This window comes from Alosa pseudoharengus, unplaced genomic scaffold, assembly GCF_046254945.1.
Source record: "Alosa pseudoharengus isolate Yale_2024_CS ecotype anadromous, Long Island Sound unplaced genomic scaffold, YU_APseudo_1.1 YU_APseudo_1.1_scf_9, whole genome shotgun sequence".
Taxonomy (NCBI): Eukaryota; Metazoa; Chordata; class Actinopteri; order Clupeiformes; family Clupeidae; genus Alosa; species Alosa pseudoharengus.
Genome location: NW_027468881.1, coordinates 18,944,500 through 18,958,971, shown reverse-complemented (window position 1 = coordinate 18,958,971; position 14,472 = coordinate 18,944,500). Strand labels below are relative to the sequence as shown.

The following is a 14,472-nucleotide window of genomic DNA, read 5'->3' as shown; positions in this document are numbered from 1 at the left end:
TGGACCACACTTTGATAAACACCGTTTTAGAGCCATTACAGATAGGTAAGATACAGTAGTTGTGTGAAATAAGCATTTTTAAAGACCACAAGAATGGGAAATGGATGCCCCATTACAACTCCTGAGGTCATAATAGAACAAGTATACTATTATATAGAGAAAACAAACACAGCACACTGAAATGAATCAATACACACCAATTATATATTTTTTAAAAACTACACCCACACTTTTTATTTACCCACCACAGAATAAAACACTTGTGTGAAAATGTTAGCATTTTTGGCACAATAGCAAAAAACTGCACAACATGTGACTACTTATGACCCAGGACTCACTCTAGCTGCAAAAGTGCAGGAAATGAAAGCTACAACACTATCAAGCTACACATGCCAACCCTTCAATGCTCCCCTGCAACACAAGCACTGCCACAACAGCTTTGCGGTGTTTACAACAAGCAACACAGGAACTGAAGCGATCATATGTCAGACAAAGTTATGAATGTATGAGTATACGGTTGCTCAGAGCCATACAAGTTCAAGAAGAGGAGTTAGCATTTAAAATAATGTCCTTTGAAAGAACAAAGTAATACTATGTGTAATAATATGTGTAAATGGGCACAATGTATAACAGATGAAAGGCATAAATACATCACTAGATAAAAGATGCTAATGCAATAACTGAAAACCTGTATAAACATGTTTAATATAGTTTTTGTTTTGCTCTGCCACAGGAATGCATTCAGCTTCTCACAGTGAGTTCTTCCTCATTCAAGGGGCATATCTATGTAGAAACGTATAAAATCATAACAATGACACTATGTACATGGTGGAGTGTTGCATAATACTACAAGTGCCTGTTCTTACTCTTTCCGTACATACAGTTAAGAGTTCACATTTTAACTCAAAGCAGCTTTAAATCTCTCTATTGCAGCTTCAAAAGGATCGCCCACTCGTTTTGGACTGTTTAATGGGCACAGGTTGTAAATTCTGCCCAGTCCGACCACAACCTCAGTTCCAGGGCTCAGTTCTTCCTCTGGGAAGACTAGGTTTCCCAGAAGCCATTGCTCCCCCTTCTCAGAGTCCTCTGCGGACGCTTGGCTGTGCAGCGGTGGCGGTGAGGGGTTGCGTGGGGTTACGGCAGTAGCGGCCGAGGCAGTCATACAGGCGTTGTCATGGAGACTGATGTGCTCCAGGGAGGAGCAGCGGTCCGGGTGGACGGGTGCGGTTCTGATTGGCAAACTGCCTTCTGATGCTGCTAGAGTCTGTGTAGCCCCGTCACCACAGCTGTGAAGAGTGTGGAAAGAGCCAGGACACACATCTGCTCTCTTATCATACTCTTCCCCATTCTCAGCCAATCGCGGGATCCGCTCGCTTCCTTCCTCGGCCAATCGCAGGCTCAGCTCGCTTCCCTCCTCGGCCAATCGCAGACTTAGCTCACTTCTCTCCTCGGCCAATCGCAGGCTCACATCACTCTCCACGTCGATGATGGAGCCCTGCTCAATGTCCAGCAGGACGCAGTCAGAGCCGTTAAGTGTGCTGTCTGTGTCCTCTGTGGCACTGGCCTCCCTGTCTGATAGCACCCCCTTCCGAGGCCGCCGGGGGGACTCAAACACCACCCCACGAGGTGGCGCTGATCGAGTCCCCCGAAAGGCCTTCCCAGTGGCGGGGCAGTGAGCCGGGGAGATGTCGGGTGTCGGGCACGTCGTCATGTAGCGCAGGACCGACTCGGGCACCACGGTCTTGCGGCGCTTCTTCCGGGGGCTGAAGACGGCGGAGAAGGAGGGCAGGGCCGTGCCCACGATGGGCATGATGGAGAGGGGCTGCAGCGCCGACAGGAAATCCTCTAGCTCCTGGTAGGATGAGTGGTCTGAGTAGGGCACCACGTGCACGTTCGGGTGGCACGACACCTGGGATCGGGTCAGACAAAAGGTGAGGTGAGATCCAATGTCAAAAAAGAAGCCCGAACTGCACAGTGGCACACACTGGTGCTGAAATTCTCCACTGTCAAGCATCCAATGAACAATGGATTTTATTGAGCGGTGCTGATGAATGTAGCACTGATTCGTAATTTGACACGACACAAGGGTTCTGAGGTGGTGTGGTATTGAAAACTGAGAGAAAATGGAATTGAACATTATGTCCAATACTTTAATATGTTGGTTTAATGTGCAGCATTGGGCCCAATATTCAGTATGTGGTTTAATGTTCTGCATTTCTCACTAGTGGGCCACTTTGACACTAAAAGTATGATTCTACGTCTGCATCATGACCCTGTGTGATCTCTGTACTGTTCTTTTAAACATGATAATGTAAGGCGCCAGAGTGGATATCACTTGTTGTTGTCTATTCTGCGTCAACAGTCATTTCCGTCATTGATTAAGGTAGACTGAATGTCTCCTGGCTTTGCCACAGTCACTGTATGATTATCTATTCTTTACTGTTGGGTACTTAAACCCTGGATGATTCTGTGTCAAGTCAGAGACGCATATTCTGGAGTACGCTGTGCTACAGGTGTGCCTCTCTCCTGTATACAGCCTAATAAACCTTGCATCTTCATTTGTACTTCTTCGTGACTGGATCTCATATTTCACTTTGGTATATAATATTTTTACCAACAAAACAATGGAACCTAAATAATGGAACCTAAGTAATGGAACGTTGAAAGCCACACCCATGTTGCCGCTGGTGTGTGTGTGGACCACTTAAAAGCTTGGAGCATCAGTGCAACACTACATCAGTCAAGCACATACTCATGCAACATAATCATCCATGTTTATACCACACCTTTAGGAGCTATTCCTTTCAACTGGCCCAGACTAAACAAAGCAACCTTCCCAATGGGTTTACCTACTAATAAAAATTAACTCAGCAAATCAGTGTAAATCACCTCTACTTGCTATCTAATATGGAGACAGCAGATCAGATAGTGTCTCTCATCACGGGTTTGCTGGAATCCCAAAGCCTTAGAAATGTGCAGCGGAGGGGTCTTGTTCCGCCCTGAAGGGACTTACTTACTTACTGCCGTGTAATAAGCAAAAATAGAAGAAAATGGGAAGGGGGCAAATACCTTTTCACAGCACTGTAATCTAGATTCATTACACATAAAACATTTTCAAGCCTTTCTTTTTTAATTTTAATCTTGATAATTACAGTTTATCTCATGGAAATAAAGAAGAACTTAAAAGGTTTGCACTATTTTCAAGGTCAGTATATCTTGGTAGCTAGTTTTCTATAATATCCCCAAATTAGAGATGCACTGATATGGAATTTTAGGGCCGATAACGATAACCGATATTTATTGGTTTGTTGTGGCCGATACCGATACGATAACCGATAATATTACTCTTGAAAAAAAAATGTGAAAAGTGATTTGGGGAAAGCATTTAATAAGCATAATTTTATTGCAGTAATTTTACCTACCACCAAATGATGGACAGAACTCATAATAGTCCTCAATAGTACGGCAGTCAACAACATAACAGTAGCCTAGCCCTACAGTATGTGTGGCTCCTTTAAGTGAACCTGACGTCAGTGAATTGCGAGTGAGTGGCTGGAGAGTTTGAATCGTTTTCATTTAGGACTAAGCACTCATAAACAGCTCAGCTTGGAATAAGCTACAGTATAGCGACCAAATCAGAGTTTGTGAGGGAAACTTTGGTTTAGTTTCAACTGCGGGTAACTGAATAAAGCTGCATCTCCTCAGACTGTATCTTATGTCTGACTACTCTGCTGCGCACAACCTGCTGCAGCAGAAATGAAAGGCGTTAGCCCCGAAGGTTTTAATAACTTATTATGATGACCTGTCTGGAACTGAAGCACGAATGGTTAGCATATTTCTAGGTAATAATACAAAACCCAAGCTAAAGTAATGCAAATATAATACTAAAACACAACTTAGAACTAGGCCTACTTATGTACTCGTCCCACTAACGAGTTTGTTTATTTGTTTCCCCGACTAGCGCGGTAAAGTGCAAGCACACCAGCACAAGATGGCTCTAGATAGGGCTGAGCTCCGCTCTGGTAAGGTTAAATGGCGGATCATTCACGAGAGGATTTTGAGATGCACAGATTCCCAAATGAACGCATATCCACAGATTTTGTTAGAGTGGTGAAATACATTCACACCACTGACATTATATTGAGAAAAAAGTATAGCCAACCAAGCTCAAGTAGCTCAGTGTAGCCAGACGGACCTTACGTAGGCCTAAATTAGGACTTTAAAAAATATCGGCGCAAATTATCGGCCAGAATTCTGTTATCGGACCGATAATAATATTTTCATTTTTTCACTTATCGGCTAATAATATATCGGCCGCCAATATATCGTGCATCCCTACCCCAAATTGATTGATGCAGTTACCAAGTCATAATGTAAATCAGGTTTCTCGGCCAAGTATACTTGCGTATACAAGGAATTTGGTCTCTGTATTTATCCCATCCGTGAATTAGTGAACACACAGTGAGGTGAAGCACACAGTGAACACACAGTGAGGTGAAGCACACACTAACCAGGAGCAGTGAGCTGCCTTGCTACAGCTCGGGGAGCAGTGAGGGGTTAGATGCCTTGCTCAAGGGCACTTCAGCCGTTCCTACTGGTCGGGGATCGAACCGGCAACCCTCCGGTTACAAGCCCGAAGCCCTTACCAGTAGGCCACGACTGCCCCATAATAAAACATGCCAAAGGATACCGGCATGACATTATACAATGTAATGGTAAAATAAATCAGGCAGGAAGTTATCCCTAGGTGCCAGCACCAGTTTTATCAGAGCCAGCAATATAATGTTGTTGGCATTTGCACAGCAGGTCTATTAGCTGTCAGCCAATGAGCTCGCTAGTTTTACACTCACACACACACACGCCATGGTGCAGCTGGTGAGTAGGAAGGAAGGGTTAGGGTTAGTCACGGTAGGCTCACTCACATACAGACACACACCCTCACACCAAGGGTCGGCTGGCGTTGAAACACACACACACACACACACACAACACAGGAGGTCAGGATGACCATGGTGGGCTCACCCAGACACACACACACACGCACGAACACACACGCACGAACACACACACACACACACACACACAATAAGGGTTGGCTGACGGTGAAACACACACACACACACACACACACACTCACACTCACACTCACACTCACACTCACACTCACACTCACACTCAGGGCCAGCTGGTGGGAAACATACACACACACACACACACATTCACTCACCACGGGCCGGCTGGTGGGCAGGATGGCCACTGTGGGCTCTTCCTGGTTCCACTGGAGCAGGTTGGCGGCGCGGATCTGGTCCTGGTCCACAACGCGGATGCGCCCTGCCCCGGGCTCTGTGGTGAAGACGTCGGGCAGCTCCAGGGCCAGCAGGATCTCCAGGCGCTCAGGGCTCACCTCCACCCAGGTCTTAAACTCCAGTGCCAGCTCCATAAGCAGACTCTCCTTGCCCAGGGAGTACAGGCCTGGGATGGGGAAACACATTATTATAATGACCAAAACAAGCTCATATTCTGCTATGCTAAATATTGAAGATGTATGCAGTAAACCATAACAAGTAAATGACGGTAGGCTAAAAAATAAAACATGCTGAGAGAACTTGATTTAGGGGTGCTGTGGACAAAAAAAAAATCTATATGTGTAGGGGTTAGAGATGTGACGAGATTTTGTGGGCCACGATATCTTGCAAGATCTTGCCATACAAACATATCACAATATTTCACGTCAAAGAAAAAAATTACGAGATCTCGTGCCACGAGATGGCTATATACGGCTCTGGTCCGTGATATTTCTCGTCAAGGTAAAGATCTGTCTCGTGCGTTCTCGTGGAGAAGTAACCAGCTGTAGCCAGCATGACTAACGAGTCTGACTAAATTAGCATAGAAGATGCCCCAGCCACTTTTACTTTTTTGTGTAGCAGTATTTTGCATACTAAGTAACAAATGGTACTAGTATACTTTGTTGAGAAAATGCGTGCCTAGTGGATAGAACGCGTACAGGTTGGCAGGCGTATATGGGGTAGGGTGACAAACGGTGCAAATACAAAATTAATACTGACCAATGACAACCCTGTGCCCTGGGTGGGCCCTGATGACCTCTTTGACCTGCTGCGTGGCACGCTGGCGGGTTGGCAGGGTACGGGTGGGGTCGCAGTTGGTGTTGTCCAGGTACAGAATGTCGATGGTGGTGTGTGTCCGCAGGCAGGGCTCACGCAGCATGGAGGGGGAGTAGCGGAAATCCCCTGAAACACGCACACACACACACACAGTGTTTTTGTAGTGTATTTTACATGCCTACGCTATTAACCGCCAATACTGTGAATAAGCAAACAAACTAATAAATTACTGATAAATTAGAAGGACAAAGAAACTTTACAACATGTAGACTAACCATAATCATATTATATCTGTATTGAAACCATATCTAATGAAGTCTTTCCTACATCACTCACTCATTCAGAAACCAAAATCACTACAAAAGTGCATTTCCCATATGAGAACTATATTCACTAGTACTAGTTTGTATGATATAATGTATGCTAGTATCATTCATGGCCAATGTTGTAAAATATTACTAGTCACTTTATAAGCACTGACCAGTGTACAGTATGTTGCCAAAGTATCCTTCAAAGAGGAACATAACAGCTCCGGGACAGTGGTTTGCATCCATGAGGGTCACAGTCATACGCTCCTTTCCAATGTCGTCCAGGGCCAGCAGGTGTGGATCGCCCAGCTCCAGTGGATGAATCCATTTGTCCTTCACCTGCCACACATTGCAGATGGCCAATAATGACCAATATTATCAACATGGATGGCATTCAAATATGTTCACTATTTTCATTCAACTGGTTCTGTTGTTCAACAATACAACGGGCTGCTTTACAGGTGCACAGACACCAGTGAAATGCATACCTTGTACCCTATCACATTATTATGCCGACTATTATGACAAGACATCTGCATAGCCTACATGTACACGACCACTGCACTATGCGTAGTAGTCATACAGTAAATGAAAATTAGTACTTTGTAAGTAATTTGTACAACAAAGCCTTTAACAAAAAGATCAGCTTACGCGTAGCTTGAGTTTGAGGAGTTTCGCCGTGATGGGAGAGCAGTATATGGGGCGGTTACTCCAGGTGGACGAGAGGCCAGACGTGTGGTCCGAGTGCATGTGGGACAGAAAGAACAAGCGGACGTGGGCACACTTTCGCACCTGCCAAAAGTCCACGGCAACTGGGGTGTGAGGAATGAGTTTGCCATTCATTCTTGAAGACTGGACGGCGAGGTATGGTTATCGTAGGAGTCAACGATCACAAACAACTTCAAGACATTATTAGGCGTTATTGAATAAACAGGAGTTGTTCACATTGTGTTTTCAGTCAAGCACTGCTGCTGGCTACGGTGAGCGTTTTCACTTTGCTAGCTAATGAAAACATTTATATACAGTCAATGATGAAAACGTGAACACGTTATCTCGATCATACGATAACCGGGCGGGTATACATGCTCTCTGACAGGGTAAATATGCTAACTTTGCTATCTAGCCAGCTAATATCAACAGACCCCATGCCAATGCAAAAAAACCAACTACTATACTGCACTGCACTGCATGCTAGTTATAAGAGCCTTTGCTATTGTGCTGCAAGTAGGAACGATTACAACACCGACGCAGAATACCGAAAACGTTAAAAGAACGTGTATGTTTGTGAGTAAGGTCATGATTTACGTCTAAGCCCGCTTGTGTGAGTCTGACGCTACATCTTTGAGCAGATGTTAACGTTAGCTCATGCCTTTTTTTTTTTTATCCCCGCCCGCCAGCGCCAAATGATAACACGTCTCCGCCCCTCTGAACTATACTCAAAGAAAGAGCGCCCTCACCTGTCTCGGAATAGTGTTACAAAGTTCGGAAATCTCTATTTCTCCTCAAGACCTATTTTGAGGTCTGGAAGAGATAAAATATTGTTTAGTTACGGAATTTATTGATCAGACTAATCGGGGATGGGCAAAATACATCAACATATATGTTAAAATAAAATATCAAATACCCTAATTGTAAGTGTATCAAAATAAACTACAAAATAGGCTACAGCCATGCCATGTGTCAAAATAAAATAAAAACATTTTTGAAAATACTAAAAATACTCTTTAAAGGGAGCATGAAATCATTTCAAACCTATCATATCTGTCTATTTAATATATTCCGTCATCAGTACACTGCTTAAGTGGACAATGTTTGAGAGCAACAACTTTCCTCTGCCTACAAGACATGCCATACATCTGCAAACAAAAATGATCAACCAATATATGAAATGTAGGCCTAATGGGATCTGGGAAAACCCATCAAAACCTAAAAGATTCTGGTGATTCTCATATCTGATTCTGATACCATTGTAGGATCCAAATTGTCTTTTGCTCAGGGCCTCCAAGTTGCTAAAATCACCCCTGGCCACCTCTGAACAGGCCTACCAGGCCCAGGGGCCAAAGGCCTCAAGGGGCCCTGAAGCTCAAGCCTCTGTGTGAAGTGACTTCTATGTTATTCAACCCTGATATCTGAATGTGGCCCCTCACTCAAATAACACAATACAAGCAGGGCCGGTCCTACACTATTTAGGCCTGGGGAGCACCGGGCCCCCCTCATCAACCCAATTTTTTTTCCCTTTAACCTTTCTTTGAGAGAGTGTTTGTGTGTGTGGGTTTGTGTTTGTATTGTATTGCTAAAATTGCCTGCAATGTTTAATATGAGCAATAAAGTAAAAAAAAAAAAAAACGCTGTTAGTTAAAAGTTGGGAAATACAAAGGAAGGGATTCAAGACCATTCCTCTTACCAGATTCTCAGATTCAAATACTGTATCCTCTCTTGTGCATTCTCCTCTTAAGCTTACCCGATGCAGGAAATGTATTACATTAGCGATTCAATAGTGTAGTTGTAAGCCTATTGTCCTATGAGTCCAACTTCATTACTAACAGTAGGCAGCAATAGCACCAACTGCTACCATGTGAAATAAAAAACAATAACACCACAGATAGTGTCTTCTGTTTCCACTTCAATATGTTAACCCTAACCTGATATTAATTACTAATTGACATATTAGCACCTTATTTTGATGTTTTCCTTTTTCCATACTAATTCTTATTTTCTACTAACAGAATTAAGAACTCTTTAGTTGAGCCACCAAAGCTTTGTCTACATGCACATTTTTGTACAATAGTCAAGTCAGTTTTATTTTTAAAGCGCATTTAACATGCACAGAGTGCAACCCAAAGCGCTTCACAAATAAGACACATAACAACAAGACAAAAGATGCCGGATGGAGCGGCGTAGTCGCCAGCTTGCCCATGACATCAAGACATGACAAATACATTTAAAAAATAACAAATACAAAAAATGCCGGACGGAGCGGCGTAGTCGCCAGCGTACCCGTGATACCAAGACATACAAGACAGACAACAATAAACAAATAAAAAGTAAAAAATATATATATATATATAAAAAGGGGGAAAAGTGATGTTAAAATTAGTCCAATTTCCAAACCAGCCCATAATAGGGGCTCTCCTTCTTTCTTAAACTGCTACTGTAATGCAAGTTTGTGCTTTACCCCTCCTCTGCTCCACACAGTAGGCTTACACATTATTCCATCAGTTGCCTTGGGAACTTCATTCATACTGTTACATTTACTGTTAGCACTCTTTTCCAAGGACAACATGAAATCAACACATTTTGTTATAAGTACATTAAAGGCCTGGAATAAAATGTAAAAAAAATGATCCATCAAGAAATAGGACTTCCCAGGCATATACCAATTTGGAACAATCCATCAATAAATATACAGAGCATGCAGCTGTACTGGGAAACTTGGATAAAAGCTGGAATCCAGTGTCAGATGTCATAAATCATGACACTGTTGACCATTCAGTGAATTAAAAGCAAACATAACCTAAAATATACAGAATTATTTAGGTACATGCAACTGAAAAACTGGATTAGGCCTATTTGTAATTTTGACTTGGGAAAGAACATCAGCCCTGAAATGTCTAACATCTTAAGCCAAAGCAACAAAAAGAGGAGGCTGATTGGCTCTATGTACAAATTGCTGATAAGCATGGAAAGCAGTGATACATTATTACAAAGTATATGGGCAATTCCATGCAAAGGTCATCCTTACCATGGAAAAAAAAAGTTGTGCATACGCAAATAGAACTGTTGTTAAAATCTTCATTTAGGTCTATATTTTATTGTTTGTAACTGATCTGATTGAATTTGATGGAGAATTACACTCTTTTTACATCATAAATATGGTGTGCAACCATACAGAAACAACATTTTTCACATGGTAATATTATACATATTTAAAAAGTGGATAAATGGACCCAAGGTTCAAACAAATTGTGTCATTTGACAAATTCCAGATTCATAAGGGAATGGTAGAGTGATGTCTATGCTCAGCTTGCCTTTAAGAGCACAACTCCTTACATTTGTAAGGCTTTTGTTTTTAAGTCAGCAAGTTCCATGGCCATGTCACATCCATAACGTTTTATAGGAAAAGTTTATGCTACACATACAGTGTTGATGCGACAATGTCCATAGTGTCTGTGCAAAGCTGATTTATATCAATGTAAAGTGTGATGACCAAATTGTGCTCCTTTCTTACTTTTAAAACCTTTAATGGTGCATTATGGATGTGACGTTATGGATGTTACATAATGTGAATTTACAAGACTGGAGACTTTGTTATACCTCAAAGCCGATAAAACGTCTGTTCTAGTGGCATGTCAGTTTCAACGCATTTCACCTTAGTGTTTAGGCCTACAATTGACATTTCAAAGATTATTAGGTTGATCAAAACCACAAGGAGGCCTTGCCTAACTATTAGCAAAACAAACTTAATATTAAAATACCTCCAGTGATTAGCCTAGCCATAGCCTATTTTCAAGTGGCCTAATAACGAAAATCTGAGCGATTATCTTCCTGTTACTGTCATACTGTTGTTGTACAGTAACTGGATTATCGTGTTAGCTGGTGAAGATGGCTGACTTTGCAGCTGGAGTTAACATAGCAACCTCCTTCTGTTGCAGATCTGTTCAGCCTGCCGCTCACGTCTGCTTAACACAGTTTAATTTTAAATGTGACGCGATATGCCAGCATTTGAAGTGTCAGGTCCTCTGTAGCTAATACCCACAGAGTAACATTAGAAATGGCAGCAATAAACTAGATGTACCGCATAGCAGTACAAAATATGACCGCCTCTCAGTCCTGCATATTCTCTTCGCAAAAATAAATCACGCTTGTCAATTTGTCTCCATCTCCTACTCCTGCAACTCATGTGCATGTAAATGAGTGTGTGCATATGTGAGTTTGCTTTTGTTTATAAGAGTGTGTGTGTGCGTGTGTGTCTGTGTGTGTGCATATGCGTATGCGTGCCTGTGTTTGTGTGTTTATGTGTGTGTGTGTGTGTGTGTGTGTGTGTGTGTTTCCATGCGCACATGCGTATGCGTGCCTGTGTGTGTGTGTTTGTGTCTGCATTCATGTGGGTGGGTGTTTGTGCATGTGTGTGTGTGTGCTTGCCTGTCTGTATGTGTTTATGTGTGTGTGTGCTTGCCTGTCTGTATGTGTGCAACTGTGCGTGCGTGTGTGTGTGTGTGTGTGTGTGTGTGCGTGTGCGTGTGTGTGTGCGTGTGTGTGCACGTGCGCGTGCATGTACTTTATGTGTGCAAATCACAAATGAGTGGGTAGGGGTTAGGTTGATGTAGGCTCTTGAGACTAACATACCATAAATATTTTGTCATCTTGGGTGCAACGGTTCAGGTAGGGCTAGTTATTTAGGGGAGTGGCCACCAAGTTTCATGTTCCCTGGTGTTTCAGTAACCCGGGAATCACTGACCAAAATTGATGACGGTAAAAAAAAAAAAATAATAATAATAATATTTTAAATGACTTGTTGTCCTGAATCTTCCTGTGGATCTTAGTGGTCACTGAGGAAGCAATAATTTTATCGCTAGTTTTTCATGATTACTATTTCAATTGTTTCATATCAAAATTCACTACTTAATTATGTGTTTTATGTAGTTTGTCGAGGACTGGTTCAGACACGTCACATCCATAACGTGAAACCGTCACATCCATAACGCCAGTTTTTCCTACATAATGCATTACGAAAACGACGCATAGTTTCATAAACACACTTTTTGTGTTCATTCAAGTCTCCTTCATGCTACATATATCATAGTTTCGGCAGTTTCCTTCAAAATTCACAGAGTTTGTAGAAAACCTGTAATCTCTCACAAAAGTGTGTCCATTTCATGTCACATCCATAACGCTGATAAAATGCCTTTCAATCTTGATTACGTTTTTTGTAATTATGTTAAATTAAATTAAAATCTCTCGTCCCAGATCTCCACTATTTTAAAGCTAAGGGTTAGAGCTACTCTTTAGCAAACCATAACGAAACAGTGCTCCACCACATCTGTGGATTAAGCCACACAGTCAACTCAATGTAAGTAAGATAAATAAGGATGTTAATTGTTTTCAGCATTGCCAGCATTGTATATAAAATGATTGTCACTTGGAGGAGACTTGTAGATAACTAACGTTAGCATAGTTAGCTAACCGCTGCTAATAACGTACTAGCTTCGTCACGTCAGAGAAGCATGGGGCTGTGCCACTGATCTGTATAGATCAGTGGGCTGTGCACGGTAGTGTAACATTTATTCACCATATAATAATAAAGTTGAAGTGGCTCTGCAATGTAGGCTATGTTTCCGTTTTTTGGCAGCACCATGTTCCCATGGGCGGATTATGAACTTTTGGGCCCCTGGGCCCAGATGTATTAAGGGCCCCCCACTAATTGTCGTATATGTGGAAGGGGGGGTTTGGGGGTCCTCCCCCAGAATTTTTTTAATTTGTTTGATGTGATTTCCTGTATTCTGGTGCCAATACTAAATTCAATCAGATTCATAGCCTACATCCTGATTTGTTGATATTGAGGCAATGATTCCATGCAAAGGCTTGGGCTTCAGGGCCCCCTGACCCCTTGGGCCCCTGGGCCTGGGCACGTTAAGGCATAAAAAAAAAATTTCTTGGGTTCCGGTTTCCGACCGACCCTGTCAATTTATGTGCGACCCAAATTTATTTTATGAGCTTGGGGAAGAAATAACACTAAATAGTCTAGGCTACATTAAATAAATCCACAAATAAAAGGCGAACTATAATTACATTAATTACCCCTTGCGTTATGTATAGGGATGAGCGTATTCTCTCTGTTACAAAGTAGCCTATGCACAGCTGTTCACGAAGACGATTGTTTTCGTCACTTACCAAGGCACTCGCAATTTTGTCCAAACACCGCAACTTTTTCGCAAATTTGACCAATCATCGTAGTTTCACTGTGAAATGTCACCTACCGCAACAGTCCCTCGCGCAGAATATTGAGCCAGATGGCACACTTACTTCTGCACCTTCTGCATATGACGCCAAAGACTGCCCTAAGTGTTCGTTCCTCTGCAGTTTTGATGACAATAAATAGAAGGCTAACATTAACGATCTGCTTACTTGCATCTCTCAACCTGGTGTTGCTAACCTACCTAGGCTATGAAAGTAAGTTAATTAAGGCCTACTTGGTTTACTGACATTTGAGTAGGCTATGCAACCCATTGGCAAACGTTTACCTGGATATGTCCTTTTAGCTTATGTCATGTTTATGTCAAGCTTATGTTTGCTAGCTTGTGGGCTTAGTTTGAGTAGTGCTACCAAAATCATAGAAATTAATAAAATTGCAAGACATTTACCTCTTCTATGATCCAAGAATAATTTCATTCGAGTTGTTTTTTTTAACATTTATTTTAACTAATGACATGGAAGACATTCCCAATTGCATCCACAAATGCACTATGCAAAAGTGATTTACACTTGTAGCCGAACACAGTGAGATGCAAGCCTTCCAATCCACTGAGAAATGTAATTAGGCTACTCGCACGTCCTTAAAGGGGCAGGCAGTCAATTAGACGTACACCACCAATGTAATGACATTAAACAGAAGTGTAGTCAAATAGTTTAAATCAATATGAAATTACTAGATACTTACTTGGATATTAGTAATTATGCAGGCCACAGACTATGAATTATTAAAAAGATATGAACTTAATATGAATTACAAAATATATGAATGTATTGAAACATATGACATGATACCATCTCTTTAGGTGACTGTCTTTTTTGGACAGTTCTACTATACTGCTTTGTGAATTACCTCAGTCAAAGCATTTTCACAAATAAAGTAGGCCTACTTTGATTTTCTGTAATCCTTACTGTTTACCTTTGATTATCCTATTTAATAAGCATCAAGATTATCAGTGTGATTTTGGTCTTACTAACCTTAATTGCCCTAAATTTAAACTATTTTTGCAATTTTCACTTCCTCCCGCAATTTCTCCACAAGAAACAGCTAAAATCACCGCAACTTCCATCCA

General features: G+C 41.9%; 1 protein-coding gene across 1 annotated transcript; it reads right to left on the bottom strand.

The window, feature by feature from the left end:
* Positions 1–227: 227 nt before the first annotated feature.
* On the bottom strand, positions 228–7,786 carry dclre1b (DNA cross-link repair 1B). The gene is made up of 5 exons (XM_076275655.1): positions 7,082–7,786; positions 6,604–6,769; positions 6,066–6,248; positions 5,228–5,472; positions 228–1,909 (listed from the first exon to the last, which is right to left on the bottom strand). The coding sequence occupies exons 1-5, from the start codon at positions 7,271–7,273 to the stop codon at positions 899–901; spliced, it is 1,797 nt and encodes a 598-aa protein (XP_076131770.1). The 5' UTR covers positions 7,274–7,786; the 3' UTR covers positions 228–898.
* Between the last annotated feature and the right edge of the window lie 6,686 nt (positions 7,787–14,472).

What these genes read in the sequence shown, in the direction of transcription:
- dclre1b (XM_076275655.1), bottom strand. Translation starts at nt 7,273, where the DNA reads ATGAATGGCAAACTCATTCCTCACACCCCAGTTGCCGTGGACTTTTGG. An exon ending in TGGCAACATACTGTACACTG is followed by an intron (nt 6,249 to 6,603) that starts GTCAGTGCTTAT and finishes TGCGTGTTTCAG; the next exon opens with GGGATTTCCGCTACTCCCCC. An exon ending in AGGGCACAGGGTTGTCATTG is followed by an intron (nt 5,473 to 6,065) that starts GTCAGTATTAAT and finishes TCCCCATCCCAG; the next exon opens with GCCTGTACTCCCTGGGCAAG.